We start from the raw sequence: 18,276 nt of genomic DNA on the forward strand, positions 1-18,276 counted from the left end.
TTGTCTGGTTCTCATCACCCGTTTATTGATCATGCTCTCCTGCATGATTGCCCTTTGAGTGGGAAGGCTGTCATTACGTTTTAGGCTAGAGGTGAGGATAAAAGGGGTGCTGCTGCAGAAGCCCCCAGCGTTAGAGGGGTGAAGTCACAGGAGCAGGTCACTGTGGTGGGACAGCCAGCTGGGCTGGGGGAGAGCTGGGGCTGTATTTCATCGACCTCCTCAAGGCTGGGCCTGGGGAACAACCTGGAGAAATGGCGTTGAAGTAGGAGTGGGCGCTGCAGCCAGGTGAAGTGATGTCTGATGTCTTTGTTGTTAAGAGGAAAACTGTAGCAAAAAAAGGGATTTTCCACATTGTGATCAGAAATTGATTTAGAGGCTATTACATGTAGTGACAGGATGGCTTCAGCTAAAGGCAGAGGCAATACTTCTTTTCTGTTTTTTTTTTTTTTGTGTTCTTAACTGTTGTCAAAAATAACCTGCCAGCATTTCCCCGCTATTTCAAGTTTAACTGATTATTCTACTGAATTTACATTGATTACTTAAAAAAAGGGGTGGGAGGGGGTGAGCAGGAAGAATTACATGCCTAGAAAGGAGAAATGGCTGTTTTGCTGTGTATTGCTCTCTTAGTTCTGTAGCAGGATTCTGTGGAGCTGTAGCAGTCGGGAGCAGATGACCTTTTCAGTTGGTGATACTGGTCTCCCTCTATGTTAGTTACGACCTTGTTTGCTAGTAGGTCAGGGCAGAGTTCTCCATTGAGTTCACAACTTGGCTTCCATGTGTGGAAGTTCTGGGTGGCATGGCTTTGCTTCTGGTACAGAATAGCAAAGCGAATGGAAATTGCTGGTGTAAAAGCGCATTCCATAACGTTTAAGGCGCGTGGTGGTACTGGCAAAATGAGGGATGTCTGCACTGTTGCTTTTAAACATTGGAAATGGGTATTCTCTGCTGCTTTCTGTATCTTCTGTGCTCCCAGTGTCACCAAATGCTGAGTTACAAGTGTAAGCTCTTTGAACTAACCAGACGGATCTCAATGAAATTCACTGGTAAGCTAAGAAAGCCTCACAGAAGTTTGAGGGCAGACAGGTTCTTTTGTAACGTGGTGAACCCGTCCTAGCACAGCGCGAGTTAATGAGGCACTAAATTACTAGAAACTGCAGTTCTTAATCTGTATAGCTGGAATTCTTACGTAGATGAAACCAAAAAGTTGATTCAAGATTCATTAAAGGTGCAGAAAAGTCTTGCAAGGGCAAAAATCTCAGTATAGTGTTTTCTGTTGGTGGTGATGGGGAAGGCTGGAGTACTCAGGTTTGGCTAATTTAGCCTGGTTAGCCTGAGAAGGAGCACTTACACATTCCAGTTTGCCATCACAAACCACCAGCTTTTTGCACTTCCACTGTAGTATCATCAGATCAGCTTCACCCACTGTTTCCTACCTCCTCCGAGTTATTTTTCCTGAACCTTTGAGGCCTCTCCTCTCTCCCTCAAAGACCAAGCTCCTGTCACCAGCTGCTGGGACTGATCCAGATACTTGTTGACCCAAGGATATATTTTTGTGCAGACTGATTGTAACGCATCCAGCCCTTTCACAGATGGCTTTTGTTCAGCTCTTAATTTAAAATGAACTGATTTCAGTTGTGTGTAGCCATTTATATTAGGTATATCCTTTTGTGTACCTTCAGGATTTGTTGCTGCTCTTGCAGTTTTTTGAGAAGAGTGGTGGTGAATACCTTTCACCTGGGGCTGGATGCTGGCTGGGTTCCTGCTGATAGCCAAGTGTACTGAACGCTGATTGTTTGGCTCGTGTGCGCTGGGTTTGGTGTGTGGCAATAACAAGCAAGTCCAGGATGATATTACTTGATTATTTTTCATTAATTTTTCAATTCTGACTGTTTTGTGCAGCTTCAAGCAGTACACTAACAAAATCTTGCCCTCCCTGGATTTAAAATTTGGTGGTGTTGGATATTGACCTAATGTTTGCCGCTGTTCTGGTCAGTATGGCCATGTGAAATAGAATTTTCTGAGCTGTCAGGATAACTGGCAGGAAGATCAAAGTTACAGGCAGCTGATCTCAGATGAGAGATTATAGGGTAGGATAATCGGATAAAGAGCAGTTGAAGAAATTTGACACTTTTTGTAAATCTGCCTGTCCCCATGTGTCCTTGACTTCAGTACTAGAATTTGTGATGCCTGGGCTCGTCTAGTTCAGGTATTTTGAGGGAAGATAGGAGATTTGGAAGTTTATTGTAATTAGGATATCTAATAACTGATTACATGAATGCAGGTGAGGGTTTATATGTGGAAACAAGTGTGTCTCTTGGCTGAGCGCTAGTATTTTGTTACTCTGTGTTGCTCTTGTTTATATTTCATAATAACAGTATTCTTGAAATGCATGTTCTTTTCTTCCTGTATGGAGAAAGAAAATGTGTTTAGGGGAGATGTTGGGTATAAATGGAGCTACTTCTGACAAAAAAAAGAAAAAGAAACTTGAGATCAACTAATGTATCAGTCAAGGGGATTTGAAATCAGCAATAAGTTACAAGACACTTTGTGCTGTCAGCTGGCTGAAATTTGACTCGTTGGTTCAACACAGTGGCTGCTGAAAACAGGAATTCTGTCCACATTTTTTTTTTCTTGCTAAATACATAATGATGCTGAATTTTTATTTTTGCCTTCAAATGTAATACTGCATTTACATAACAGCCTTTTCTTTTTTGTGGGTGTTCTCCACATGAATAAATGCAAAATCATAGCAGAAAATTTTATATAGTTGGGGTGTGTGTGTGCACACGGGTGTAAAACATGGTGATGGAGGTGAGCTGATGAATAGGGGAGGGAGCTTTAGCTATTTAAATATGATATCAGGCATGGAGGGAAACTATATCCTCTGGGGAAGAATTAGTTTCCTTGCAACAACTCTAATCTTTCTGGAATTTGTCAGTTTTTGCTTTAATGCTATTTATAGTGAAGCGTATATAAACATTGGCCTGTGTTTAGGTGAAAACACAAAGTTTCATTTGAAGTCTGATTTGTGAAGAGCAGGTTTGTTGCAGCAAACTAGTTTAAAGGTATCCAAACAATTTCAGATTCCTCCAAGAAGGGTTGAAATGATAGCTCTTAGTAATCCAGTTCACTGAAGATGTGTGTTAGAATATGAAGCTACATCTGTTCTGAAGAAAAGCGAGGAGGTTTGGTTTTTTATCTTGAAGTTTGGATTTGACCTTAACCTTCTGCCATGTGTTCATAGAATTATAAAATGGTTTGGGTTGGAAGGGACCTTTAAAGATTATCTAATCTACCCCCCTGCCACGGGCATGGACACCTTCCACTAGCCCAGGTTGCCCAAAGCCCCGTCCAACCTGGCCTTGAACCCTTCCACGGAGGGGAAAGTGTTCCCTTCCCTCCTAACAGCTTGCCCCGTCCTCTTGTATTTACAGCTGTCAAGGCTAATGCCAGTTTCTTTTCTGAGTGTAGGGTGCGTCTTCAGTTTTAGGTGGGGTATCCAAGTGTGTTGGGATAAAAACTGGGTGTCGTTATTTTAGACCACATTTCAAGTAGTTTGGTCTTTTACTAATGAAGCATGAAATTAAAGATTTGCTCTTAATGGTCTTGTGATCTTTGGGAATGTGCTTCAGTTCTAATTCTAGCCCCCCCCCCCCCCCCCCCCCATCATATTGTTAGAATTATTCACAAGGATTATACTTGTGCTTGTTGTGGATTACTGCTAAAATTATGTGTTCCCTGAGAAAAAAATACGCTGTGGGAGTTTCGGATTTGAGCATCTCTTTAAAGCAGCAAACTTGACAGAACCTTGGTCATGTTTGAGAGGTAAAAATAAATTTCTTAAACAACAAAAAAACCCAACCACAACAATTAACCCAAAGAGAAGAGTTCACTTTTACTGAATAACTTAGCTTTTGGAAGTGAGGCTTTGTAATCAACACTGGATATCTTAGGAGTCATGACAGAATTACGACGATTAGCAACTCTCTCCTCAAAGAGGATTTCTTAACAGACAACAGAAAGGAGTGAAAATGTATGTATATATAGTCAACATGTATATATGTAAATATAAAGGTTTCTATATGTACATGCACACATACACCTGCTGTGTTACAGTCCCTCATTTTGGGGCCTGTCACTAAACATTTTGCATAGCAGAAATACTTGGTGAGTTGCTTCCAGTGTCTTAGGTGTAAAGGAATATTCAGCATAAGCAGAGCAGCCTGTCAAGCGACTGTAGCAGCTTTGAATATTGCTGCTAATGCTCTGTAGGCAACGGCCTGCCCAGCTCTGGCACAGTGACATCTGCGAGGGTTTAGATGGCTTGATAGGAAGAATTTGTTGCAGGGTGCACTTTGAACTAAAATCACTTTTTGTCAACAGGGCTGAATGAGCATAACTTTCCATAGGGGAGGTGGTGACAGAGACCTTGGGTGGTCATCACAGTGCAGCAGCTGCTCCAGTGCTGAACATCTGCTGATGGCTGTTTTTTTGAGAGAAGTGAGCTTGGATTTTACTAACCTCCTGTAGCTGGTAGTACCAGTGCCAGCCAGAGTAAAGACTGGTGCTCGTTTACAAGGGATTGCTGTCTGGAGCAGTTGTACAACGGCTGGCTGCAGGAGCAATACTACTGAGAGGCACAGGGATGTCAAGTAGGGAAGTACCCCCTCACAGCATAACTGTATTTTTCTTTGGATGGTATTTGTGCTTTTCATTCTTGGGACAAAATCTGAACCTTTCATTCTTCAGTCTCTTGAATTAAGATACTCATCTTGAAGAAAAATCTGTAGTTCAGCAGAAAACAGACCCACACACATCTTGTGGTTTCCAAACACCACATTTTATTTGGAGAATTTTTTGACGTATTGATAGCTATGCCAGCGGCCAAGCTTATAGGAGCCATTCAACGTGGAAATAAGTAAACATTTTCTCTGAAAACTGCTTGGGATTTTGTGGTTCACAGAAGCTTTCTCAGAATGCAGCATGACAAATAACAAACGTTGAGAAAATATGCAGCACTGGCTGCGTTTCTGTGCCTGTAGAGCGTGAGGTGGCTCGGGAGCAAGGGTTACATGAATCACAGAATGGTTTGGGTTGGAAGGGAGAAGGCTTGTTTTTAGAAAGGTGCACACACGTTTTGTTCTTTCCTATAACCGCCCTGGGCTTTGTACATGAGGACTGGCTTCACAGTTTACAAAAGAAGGAGGGGAACTGAGACTGAAAGTCCCCAATAGCAGTCAGTGTAAGTACATTAACAGGGTTCTCGCTCCATACTTCCATGTATTAAACCAGATTTGAATTTACAATGACACCTGTTGATAATTGTATTGTCCTTACAGTGCCGGTGCAGAAACGGACTGACGGTGACTATTTGAAGCAGTAACTGGGCTTCTTGGCTTGTCAGGTCTGGATTTTACACTGTCCTCCCTGTTAAAGCTGTGCATAGAGTCTTAAATGCTGTTAGATCAAACATGCTCCTTTTTGCAAGCCAGATAATGCACAACCTTTCTGCTCTTCTTTAGTGGATGGTCCAGCCAGAACTTGACTAGTAGATTTTTTTAAGTTTTTTTTACCCAAGGCAGAGTAGGTAAAAGTTGATCTAGTGCCCTGTTTGCTCCTACTGTTCTAAGAGTGGATACCTATTGCATCTCTTTCCCGTGAATTTAGCACTTTTGATTCACTGGCAGAAGTATATTCAATACAATAAAAAAAAAAAAAAATCTCTACTTCCTTCACATTCCTTAGGCATTCTTGTTCTAATGTCAGTATAACTTGATTATTTAGTCAGTGGATTTTTTTCCTTGTACTTTCTGCACTCTATTCCCATCTTAAATTAGAACTGTGCCTTGTTCTTCCCCCTCACTGGCACAGCAGGCATAAGGAGATGGTATTTGGCTAGTAACAATTTTAAATGCAATTTAGTTTGGTTTTTAATTTTTGCATTGGATTCAAGTCCTTATGCATATGTGACTTAACTAAAATTTGTAAGATAAAAAAATAAAGGCATGATTCACCTTTTTAAATAAAGGCTAAAATTTAGAGTATGTTTAAACTATGTGCTCATACAGAAAGTACGTGATACTCCTCCTTAGTAGTGTGATACATTATCAATAAAAAAGTAACCTTTTTTTTGGGAAAAGGAAATGAAATATAAAATGAGAAGCATCATTGTAACCATATCTTTACATAACTGATTTTAAATTGGTCTAATTTATTTACTTCGAAAGGCAGTTGTATGGTGTTGAAAATTACTAGTTCAAAAGAGTGAGAAATCAGGCCTTAATAGTTGAGGAAAAAGTTAATTTTAAAAAGGGAATTAATGTTTGAGGGAAATGTTAATGCAGCTGTTCCTCGTAGTAAAACAGGAGCAAAAGTGTGAACAAATGTCTGTCTTTTCCCTTTGCCTTTTGTACCTTTTAAGATCTTCAGTTAGCACAAGTAAATATTTTTCTTCCCCAGATTGTTCCAAAGAATAAAACTTTGAATTTATGGTTAGTTAACTTGAGCTGTCTCAAAGTATTTTCCTTGTACATTGTCTCAGCATTATGGGTAACTTACGGAAAACCTCGGCAGAGATTTCTGCTTGGGATTTGGATTGCAACCTCTGGTTGCCAATATTTTAATTATCAGCTTAAATTAAAACAAAAAAGTTTGTTTTATTTGTCGTCATACTGAAAAGTTCTCTGACAAGTGGGTGTAACTGGGGAAGAAAATAAAAAAATCTTGCAGCAGAAGGGAAGAAGTTTGGCGGGCAGTGGAGCTAACTCCGGGTACACGTCAGCACCAGCTCACAGCTGTTGTTGGTAGTCGCTTATAATTTTGTGTGTAACAGACAAGTAGTGTCCTGAAAACAGCATTACAGTTTTCTTGGGCTCTTTTTATGCCAGTTAGTGGTCCTCTTACCCAGTATGGTAACCGTTCTGGTTTGTGGCATAACCAGCATTTGGTATATGTTGTATTTTTAATACAGTTCTATATTGCTGGCTGTGTATATACCTGTGCATTTCTCTCAAGTGTGTTTCATTTTTTACAGGGCCTAATGCAGATAAAGCTTTTTAGTTAACAATTCTGTGGGTTTTCTGATTTTCACAGAATTGCAGCACAAAGGTATTTTACTTTAGGATCAGTTCAGAATAACTGTTCCTTCATGGGGGGGAAAAAAGAACTTTAAAAATGCACACTGAGTTTTCCCTATCTGTCTCAGTCACCTGAATAATACCTGTGAAGGAATTTCTTAAAGTTTTGTGGTGTAGAATTGTTGATTCAGTTTATAGCTGTTCATCTAAGTTATTTACATCTCCAAATAGGGTGGTTGAAATGATGCATCTTTGGTGTATCCCCTGGAAGAGGTGGGTTTACAGCTGCATGCTCGTGCCTGAGTGGAGTGGTTTGTATCCCTGAGTTATGCTGAGATAATTTCTCAGTTGTTGGGTGCAGCGAGAGCTCTTGCTAATTGGACTCCGAAGCAGCCATCTGACCGTAGGCAGTGACTTGCTTCGAGGTGTCGGCAAGGATGGAGAAGCAGGTTGAACATGAGGCTGTTGACTTCACTTCTTGTGTCTTGGCTGCTGAAGCTCTGTCAGGTGAGCTGTGTGGTGGCCATAGCTGCTTCACAACAGAGAAGTCGCACAAAAAAGTTCTCTGAGGTTATAGTACTGCACAGATCTGCCACAGTTATATCAAAGAGTTTTCCGTGTAAAATGGACTGGCACTAGCCATTTCGTTAGTGGAGACTGGTTTCCCTGGAGCATTTGTGTGACTTTACAGAAGAGTTAGAGGGGGAAAAAAAAAAATTGCAGATAAATGGAAGTAAGGGATCTTACATATCAACAACTGACACTTTAGGAAGACTATAGGATATTCTGTGGATGACGGTACTAAATTAGTCTCTTTTTCTTTGGAAGTCCGTTGCACAGTTCAAATTCTGAGAACAGGTTTGTCTTTGATTCTCAAGTGATTCTGCCCTTTCATTCTAAACGAGTACAGTTTCCATGGAAGTTCATGAATTATTTCTTTGTTTGATCAAATTTGTGTCCTTTTGTTTCGGTTTCGAGAATGTGTATCTTGAGGTTTTCGCGTTTGGTTTGTTTTCTGAAGTAACTGTATTCCAGGATGTTAAGCACTCCCAAGTGCTTAATGTAACTTTTTGCAAAAGGTTCTGAAAAGGTTGAATTGTAGTTAATCTCTTTTAGGTAAAAACATTATTTCTCTTCTATTATAGAGCATGAATAAATTTTTGATTAAATGCTTTTTGTTCAACAGAATCTGTCTATGACCTTCTCCCAAAGGAGCTGCAGTTACCACCTTCCAGAGAAACATCTGTAGCATCCATGAGCCAAACAAGTGGTGGCGAGGCAGGTTCGCCGCCTCCAGCTGTAGTTGCTGCTGGTAAGCATTCCCATTTATTCAGTTGCTTTGTTAAGGTTTGTAACGTTCTGGCCAACATGAACAGTGCTGGCAAAGTTTTGATTGTAAAAAAGAGCTCGTGGAGAAGTAACAGAGTTCATTCTAGGAGAATTTAGGTAATATAAATTAAACTAAACCGGTGATCTAAATTCTCAGGTATTCTATGTTATTGATTGCTGTATTTTATATATCTTCTTAAGAAGTAAGTTATCTGTTTTGCTATTCTGTTATTATGTAGCACGGGCCTGGTAACTCCTAGAATGCACTCTGTCTTCACGGGTAAGAAATACCTATTTGGAACTAAGGCAGAATGCTGACTGACTGTAAAAGAGCGAATTCTAGCTAGGATAAAAATTGGAATGGGAGATTACATTTTGAGCCGTGACGCTTTTACCAAACTTGTAAGGAGGAAGAAAGGTCATGTTTTCCTTTAAGACGCTTGAGGAAGCTTAGTATTTAAACTCCATTCACACATAGCTCTCTATTGTAATGTATTACAGAATTCTCAAATACATGAGAATATATGTCAGGATGGCACTTTTATAAACTGATAAGTTGAAATTAGTTATTTTTCTAATTGACAGCATATAAAAATGAGGCATGACCTTTTTATCTTCATCTTTATCTTACTCCCAGTCATGCTTTAGACTTTAGTCTAAAGACTCTGTCATTGATCTTCATTAAACATAAAAAAGGATTTAAAGACAAAGTTCTAATTTGTGAGGTTAGCCTTAGTGCTGGTTAGCATCTGGAATTCTTGTCAGTAACTTGTATATATTAGTAAACATCTGTGCAATGAGGAAAAAACAATCATTATGCTCATGATAGATGCATCTTTCTTCATTGGATAAGGATTTTTTTTTTTGCATAATTTGATCCCTATATTTCTTACAAGGTCATGTTCCACTTTCCTAATTGGCCTTAAATTGTTGCTTGAGAAAAATGTATATGTTTAAGGTGAGGATTCAGATAGCTGCATTATTCTTTTTTCTCTCTATGAGCTCATATGCATTAAATGTTTGTGTGAGAATGTTTCCCAGATTTGCATGGTACAGGAATCCTGATCAGAAACTAAAGTGATTGTAGACTTGTCAGAGAAACTTTACAGCACTGCTCACCATTCATGTTTTGCCAGACCTCTTCTGAGAGAACCTGTGGATTTAACTGTGCACAGTGGAACTTTGGTCATTGAAAGAATTTGATGTTTTTATTACATTGAAAGGATTTGATATTTTTATATCCGTCAAAAAATAATTTGGGCAGATATTTCTAAAATCAAGATACTTAATGATTGGTTTGCTTCAAAGATATAGCAGCAACCAAATCCTGTAGAAACATACATCTTAAAAACAAGTGAACAAAAAATCCCACAAACCCTGTTACACTCTAAATCCACAGATAGACATGAACTGCTAATTAATTCTGTATCTAACAGAAAAGACTTAAAAACTTGAATGGAACTAAATGTCTGTTACCTCCAGGTATTTAGTGTCTGCTAACAGCCACTCCAGTTCCTGTTAAAAAAAACTAAGAACGTATTAGCTGTGTTTGGTTAAACTGCAGCACAATTTTCTTCAATGAAAAAATCCAAAAAATAGTTGAGTGTTTTTTTTAACACTGAAAGGAGACCTACTCACTCAATTAAGAACGGTTTTCCATGTCAGATAGTGTAGTTTCACAAAGATTTTAGGCTGATAGCACTGCCGACAGAATAGCTCTTTGTGCGTTGGGTGAAGGACCTGCACCAGGTTCCAGCTGTCCCGGTGGGTCCCCGCGGGTCAGATGCAGAGCGGGGTAATGTGGGGAGGCAGGAAAGGGTGGAGTTAGCTTCTCTCAATTGCTGTCACTTTGTGCTGGTTTAAAGTGTTTGCTGAACTGTGGCTTGGGAGACCTTCTGTCAGCATTGTGACACAGTGTTAAGTTTCAGGGTGCCATTAAAATCAGGATCAGAAGTATTAAGCACAAGCAACTACAGTTTTCCAAGTTGTTAAAAATTTTCTCTAAAAAATGCTAACCAACCAGACAAAAAAAACCCCAAACAGAGCCAAAACTAGTTTTGTTTCCATTGCTTATGTCACTGTCCCCTACAGTGAGTGCAAGAGCAATTGAATCTTGGTCTTTTATAACCACAGAATTGTGATGACCAGGGTCATTCAGCAGCGAGTTGTGCTGCGTGTGGACATGTGTATGGAGAGGTGAGCTCCAGCCCAGAGCGAGGTGGTGCTGCTGCAGGGCAGAGCTGCCCCACTCCCCCAGGCCTCAGGCAAGGCTCAACCTCAGCTTTTTGACCAATAAATGAAATCAGGTAGTTCTAGTGTAACATCTTAGTGGGAGGGTTAGTTTGTTTTTGGTTCTTCCCCACTCCTCCAGCACAGCCGTGAAAGAAAACACATGCATCTGGGAGAAATGTTTACCTGTAAAACAGGTCCGTAGGCTGTGTTCCAAAACTACAGAGACTGAGCAGAAAGCTGGAAAGAACAGTCCCTGCTCTTCCCTCTGGTGTTGGGAGATGAGATACATCTAGGTAGCTAGCGACATAAAGTACCTATCATACGCCCAGGGTGGACAGATGGGTGGGTGTTCTGCTAAGTCTGAGGCCAGACTTTTTTTTTCTCTTTAAAACTGGGGACAGACTCCTAGGAACAGAGGAAGGAACATCATTGTCTACTGAAGTTGTAGGTGGGGGTACAAGGAGAGGTCAATTTACTCTTCGCAGTGGGTCTCAGTGGATTGTTTTACAGTCAATAGTCTGCCCTCCCACAAATTCCTGCTGCGTAGTGGCTGATTTAGATTCCTCCTCTAAGCCATCTTGACCTCAGCACTTCTGAACTGATGCTGGTACCCGCAGCACTCTCCTGCCTTGGAGCACCAGTGCTCTCCGCTCTGCTCAGTTGGCTTCCAGAGTCCCGGGAGTGCTTCTGCACATCATTGAGGTTAGCTGTGTGTTTCTTCTGCACCCAAATCTCTCCACTTTCTTGAGAGAATAGGACGTGAGTGGTTTAGCTGCATTCTTGCCGTAGCTGTGCCATGTTTCTAGATAAAAGGGTGTATAATGTTTTACAGTTTTCTGCAGCTGTTTTGGGATTGCTGTAGTGTCTTTGAAAATTTTCAAGCCCTGTCACCCAGCCTTGTGTAGTAATGAGAAGTCTGGCTGGGCTGGGCTCTGCTTTCTTAACAGGAAAATCAGAGGAGAATCAGCCTGGGCTTTGTGCATGTCTGTGGGCTTATACAGGAAAACATAAATAGATGTTTTACATTTATATTTTAAAAGACCAAGATTGCATATTCATTTGCATATATCAAGTTCTTATAGCAGACTGTAGGCACATTTTTGAGGAGCTGGCACTGTACAGGTGATAGGGTAAGGAGGAAGGATGACTTTGCCAGCCTAGTGTTCCTGTATCTGAAATCATTGCCTTGTTTTGTGTAAGTCTGTCTCGCTCTCTCTCATTTTTATGTCAGCTCTTACTTGCTCTAAAACCTCAATGTTCTGGGGAATGATAGGGAAAGGATAATTCAGTCTCCACAGCGTTGTAGGTAATCTCATAAAAACTCTTGTTTTTAAAAGGAAGGGCTAATTTGAAATGCTGCTAGCCACCCTGTATGTAGAAGTCCATTGCAGATGTGCTTACTGTCAATAATGAGAGGATTACGTTACAGGGAATTATATGAAGAGAGTTTTTCACTACTCCTGTAATAGTTGACACAGTTTGTTCTCTGCTTCCCAGAACACAGAGTAAGGCAGCATCTGGCTGAAATTCAACTTAGTTGAGGCTTTTCTGTCAGTCACTTTGCTGTGGGGTTTTGTTCCCTATAAATCACACTATAGATAAGAAACATATATTGCTGCAGTTAACTTCTCTGTTTTTTTTGGAGGAGCAGGATGGGCTGTTTTTAGCAGCGGTGACCTTGCAGGGGCAGACTTCTAGTTCTTCCATTTGGAAATTTGTTTTGTGATTTACAGAACAGTTTTAAGAGTATTAAAATGGAATGTTGCTGATTGGATTTTCATTAATTTGTTAATAAATGTGTATCTCATTAATCCAGACAAAAGAGGTATTACCCACTCTCTGAATATCAAACAGGCAAGTATAATTTAATAGAACTCTAGGATTTTGAGCTGCGATGTTCATAACCTAAGCTGCTGTCTCAAGCTTCTAATTCTGTTATTCTTCTGGAAAGCAGAAGGGAGGGAAAGGATCCGGTTTTACTGCTAGAAACTGTTCTCTGTGCTTGCTATTTGAATTACAAGTGTCTTTGTTCAGGGGACAGGAAGAGGAGGATTTTGCCTGGTGCGGTACCATAAACACATTAAATATGAATCATCTTCTAGACTCTTGAAATGCATGAGAGTGTCATGCTGAGAAATGTCATTGTAAGCTGTGCCTGGAGATTTCTTATATGAAATAAATGTGCCTGAAGCTTTAATAATGCCTTCTACACAATATTTTTAAGCTCCAGTTGCAAGGAGGGATGCTTGATTCTTTTCAGTTGGTTCTTAAAGGTTGAACAATTTTTTCATGTTGATCAAGACACATCGAGCAAGTGCTTCAAATGCTTAAAATTCACACTGCTGTTTCAGTCCTTTCTCAAAGGTGTCTTTCTAGTTGGTAGGTCAACAACTTATTCCTGTCTTTTGGGGTTGATTCGGGAGTATTTTCAACCACGTTCTTTAAACAAGTGTTGCATTTCCATCTTCTATCTGCAGTAACAGGAAGGCTCAAACCTCCTGAACCCCAGTTGAGAAACTGTTACAGAAAACTTGCTTCTCTGCTTATCATCTGTTCGCTCTTTCTGTAGCAGATCTTGGAATGAGCTGCTTCAGCTTGTTGATGATCTGTTAAGCTGCTCTCCATTTTCCACAGGGGCGAATATGTATCTTTCCATATTTTGGTATTGTTCCCCAGGACAGTGTTTCCTGCATCGTTTCCATTCTGACAGTTTCCAGTGCTTATCTCAAATTGAATTCTCCACAGTGGTGTCCTTGCCGTGATAAAAGGGGAACAGATTTTATGCCACTGAAATGTATTTACTGATCTATTCTTGCATCCTTCATATTTGGATACGATTAATCTGTGATGTCTTGAATTTTTCTGGCTCCCAAACATCTATGATTGTATCCCGGGAAAATATTTGGTAAACAATGAAGCTTTACGTTTTTGTGGTCATGTCAATTTTGTGCCCCTTTTTAATTAAAGGGACAAGCTACTTGTCCCAAACAGGAGTAATTGGCTTTTTTGATCGGCGTGTTGTTGGAATACTTGCCATAGCATTTTTGATTGTTTTAATTATGAAAATAAGGCTTTGCTTCTCAATTGCTACTGTAGAGGAATGGCTAAAAATATTTGCATCATCTGTGGGGTAGAGACTGGGTGCTAAGGGGTATGGGTCATGTTTTCCACTGGCAAGATAAGGCTGCTTCTTCATTCTGAGGCTAAAGACTCTAATAAAGCCTCAAAATGGAGATGGGGGGGTTGTTCATGTTTTTTTTTTTCCTTTTTTCTCTGAGTAGCTTGAGACAGGCTTCTTAATTTTTATTTTTAATGAAAATATTTTGTCAATTTATCATCCTTCCTGGTGTCATTAGTCAGTTTTTCCTGTTGATGCAGAAATAATTACTAGAGATTTCAAAAGGGATATCAGTGCTGCTACTAATTCTGTTATCCCGGGCTTCTAATTACATCTTGTAAACAAATTATCAGGAAAAAAATTTCTTCTTTGTAGTTGGTCTCCAATGCCTGTAAAAACTTCCATTTCTTTGTAGGCTTTTCCCTTCCTCTTCCCACCGCCCTCCCAGTTGGAAATGCCTTCCTGTCATTTCCTCGGAGGATGTCTTCCAGGGATTTGTCTGCAGTGTGCTTGTTTCAATCATGTCTCAAATACTACTTTCTTGCAAAATTGATTTAAACCAGATCCTCATGCTCTTTAAAAATGCATCTTCCTGGTACAGTATATTAGTACAGTGCCCCGGCTACTCTGGCTTGTTAACACTAACGTGTATGTGAACAGGTTTATTATTCTTGGCGATAGTGTGTGCCCAAAAGAGCTCTAATTGTGTTAGTCTGGGAGAGGCCAGGCCATGATCGGGTACGGCTCAGGGTGGTGGAGAGGTTCCTTCATCGTGCTGAGCTGTCTGCTGGTGAGAGTCATCGCTGGGAAATGCGAAAGAAAAAGATTTCTTACTGTCCGTTTTATGGAAACTTTTTAGACGTGCTCTCTGCAAATGCAGTTAAAACATTGTAGTTGTGTGGGGTTGTGTGTGAGTTGTGTGTGTACCTGCTCCTCTGCATGGAGCAGAGCTTCCTTATAACTACCTATAAAGGATTACATCAATGTACTCTAGATCATCTCTTTTTTTCTGGATTAAGTTTATTTTCAGTCTTCCTGAATCTCATCTAGTCAGTAAACACAATTTTCCCAAACTGCTTAATCAAACACAGGCTGGTTTATCATTCTGAGAGATTTTTCATGGCAAATTCTTGCATTCAGTGGCTCCTATTCTTACTTCAAAAAGGCTTGAGAATTATTTTGTGATGAGAATTCCCTGTTCCTTAATAATGAAAAACCAAGCCAGAGAAGGGCAGAAAGAGAACAGTCTTATTGTACTATTATTTGGGCACCTTCTTGCAGAAGCATCACTGATCACTTCATGAAGGCCAAGAGGAGTTCTTAATTTCTTAGAAAAAACCCAACTGTGCATCTAAAGAACAAAAGAGGCTGTTTGTTACATTGAAAAGTTGTTTCTGAAATTTGTGGGATCCATCAGTCCTGACGTGGTACAGTCGGTCTGTGGGGCGGTGGGCTGTGGAGGGAGCGAGGAGGCGGCAGGTAGAGCTTGAAGAGAGCAGCTGAGGGTCCCAGAGTTCTGCCTTGCCTGTCACAGCTGGTTAGCGCTCTGAGTGGGGAGGATCTAAGATACATGGAATTGGGGTGTGTGAGCCACTAACAAAAGTTCTTAGATGCCTAAACTTGAGTGTTAATTTAATAATGGATGTCCTTTATAACAAAACCAGATTGATTGATGTATTTACCCAAAGTATAATACACTACTTGGTTCAGCATGTGAATGTAAGGGGAATTTACACTGTTGGGCTTGATGTAAATTAAATTAACCTACCTATCTTGAATCTGAGTGTTTTTAATAACTGGTGAATTGGATTGCTTTATTATATTTGCTGGGATGCTAGTTTTTTTCTCTATTAATACACTTAACTTGCATTCTAGCTTCGCCATTCAGAGACAGGCATCGAGTGGTGGGTTGTGTGACAGTGTCTGTCAATAGTGAAGACAAATAGTGCCAGAGACACTTAACCCATCCAATCTCACCCAGGGTATAGGTCGGTCTTGTTTTCAGACTTCTTCATAAGTCTCTTTTCTTTCTTTCTTTTTTTTTTTTTGTTTTATTTCTAAATAGTGGATTGATACTGATTTGAAACTAAACTTTTTGGAAAAGTTTTTGACATTACATTAGTAATAACAAGAAGAAGAAAAGTAGAAACCCAAGTTTGGCATGTGAGGTGTTGAAAGCAGGTTTGCAGCCACTTTGTAAGTTCTGGTTTTACCTTTAAAACCTTTGGCAACACAAGGGTTGATGCTGAAAATTTTGCACATAGTATCCTTCTGGTTTTGTTCTGAAATTGTTCTGTGTCCAGCAGTTCAAAAAACCCAATTAACATACAAAAGTCATACCAAGAACATGACATGTTAGATAAATTAACAAATTTAATAAACAGGTATGCTTCCTATATTAAGCTTATACACCATCTGAACCTTGCCCCATGTGGTGAGTTTTCACTTTTGACACTTAATTGTTTTCTGAACATAGCCAAGGGGAGATCGTGTGGGATGCAGGCTAGATTCTGAGAAAAAAAAGCGCGAGTTCTTTAACGTCTTTTTGCTAGTCCTGCCTGTTCATGCACAGGTGGCTGAAAAGCTTGCAAAACCAAAAATATCTCCAATTTATTTGCATTCGCAACCTTAAGCTTTCCAGTTTGGGAAATGACTTGCTTTATACTCCAGCTGCAATGAGAAAAAAGCAAAAGTCATCAGGACACTATTTCTTTTTGAGGACTTGGTAATCCTTGTATTTAAGGATCTCTTTGGAAAGAATGAACAAGGATTTCAGGATTGGCTCCACGTAAGTGTTTATCTAAAGACAAGACTCCCTCAATGCCAAGTAGTGATTTTTTTTTTCCTCCTGCCTTTCAGACTTTTTTTAGAGGCTGAATGCCTTGTTTGACTTCCCAAGATAATAGGATATAGAAATACATGTCATTGCCTTAGTTGCTAACTCAGGAGGTAATAAATTGTCTTTGTGTAATGCTTTATGTTATTGAAAAGAAAAAGACTGCACCGATTTGCTCATGGGGCTGCTCTGTGCTATGTGCTCCCTTAGGCTAATGGAGTGTCAGAGACTGGTTTTTAGCAGCATGCATTTGTGCCACAGGCGTGTTGCATCTCTTTTCCGCTGCCTGTTTTTTTGGCTGCTTTTTGTTTTCAGATGAAACCAGAATTGTTCATTCTCTTGGTTGTGAATGTAATTCTGTTCACTGCCTGAAAGCGAGGTAAATGTTTGGGAGCAGTAGGCACCTTTTTAGACTTTCTGGGAGGCAGATGTACAAATGACTGGTATCACGAACAACTGGAATTTCTTTGACGTTTAGTCTTCCTAGGAGCAGTGCGGAGTAATTGGTTATCTTTATCTGCATTCTGTACTCCTGCACTAACCACTTAGTTTGTTAGTTCTTGGTTATTTTTTATCTTTCATTTACTCATTGCAGAATTGCTGATTGATACGTAAATTATGATGTCCAAAACAGTACCAGGACTTCCTTATGCTGAACTGGTTGATATCATTCTGCCTCTCTGGGAGAAATAAAGATTGTAGGACAGGCAACAAATTCAGAATCACTTATTTCAGCTACCTTATGTGTTACAGTGATGGCAATGAATAGATTCAGGAGGTTTAGTTTCAACAGTGATCAAAGTTGCTCTGACGTGGAAGTAGTTTTCTTTTTCTCTCCTATTTTTTAAATTAAGAAAAAGGAAAAAAACCACCTTGTGATGCTGGTGCACGTTTCATTTATAATACTGTGGCTGCATACTTGCCATAACATGCACTTGGCTTCTATTCAGTGTTGTTGCTCTGAAAGCAATTTTTATTTTGAGGCTGTGTTAAAATATATTCAGTCTTATATTTCAAAATGTACATACTCATTTAAACTCTATATTTGTCATTGCAAGCACTGTTAAATTGCAAATGAAAGAGCCACCTGTAACAATTCCCATTAACATGTGTCTAAAGAAAGTAACCTCAAATAAAAGAAATGCTGAAACTGGGAAAGGCGTCTGTATGTTTCCACTCTAACGTGACAGCCCAGCGACCAGGTACACCCCGCACATTGAATGTCCACTGGCTTCATTTTGTTTATTATCTGCATGTTGGGGAAAATGTCCTTCCTCAAAACCAGGAAATGCAAAATGCTTTCACCTTTTAAAGCAATACCAGTCAAGTTTGAGTCAGTGAAAACTTTAGAATAAACTTTTTTTTTCAAATGCAGCATATTCGACCAAGAGGTCTCCTTTGGGTATCGGATACACCTGTGTTGTCACTGGCTTTAGAATCAACTGATAACACAAAATGGGAGCCATTGAAAACATACAGTGGTTTATTCATTATAGTAACTTTGTGAATTCTTATTTGGTTGACCCCAATTCTTTAGTTACTAGTTCAAAGGAAGATGAGTTGGCTAAAGGCCTGCAGGCTCTGTGAGAAAACGTAAATTTTACTGTGTTTCTTACTATTTGCATAACTTAAAATGTTACTAAAGCAGTTACCAATTTATCCCTCAAAATAGATTTTAAATTTGT

General features: G+C 39.7%; 1 protein-coding gene across 7 annotated transcripts in view; it reads left to right on the top strand.

Annotated features, from left to right (window-relative positions):
• NFAT5 (nuclear factor of activated T cells 5) overlaps window positions 1-18,276 on the top strand; it is a 72,274-nt gene that overhangs the window by 16,966 nt on the left and 37,032 nt on the right. For 5 of the 7 annotated variants that reach the window (XM_074881640.1, XM_074881643.1, XM_074881641.1 and 2 more), the window contains exon 2: window positions 8,263-8,388. In XM_074881640.1, coding sequence (XP_074737741.1) covers window positions 8,263-8,388 — 126 coding nt within the window. Of the gene's footprint in view, window positions 1-7,518; window positions 7,584-8,262; window positions 8,389-15,630; window positions 15,744-18,276 lie in introns of those variants that run through there. The other 2 variants (XM_074881642.1, XM_074881646.1) reach the window with 2 other exon arrangements.

The sequence above is a fragment of the Strix uralensis genome, chromosome 12, assembly GCF_047716275.1.
Source record: "Strix uralensis isolate ZFMK-TIS-50842 chromosome 12, bStrUra1, whole genome shotgun sequence".
Lineage (NCBI taxonomy): Eukaryota > Metazoa > Chordata > Aves > Strigiformes > Strigidae > Strix > Strix uralensis.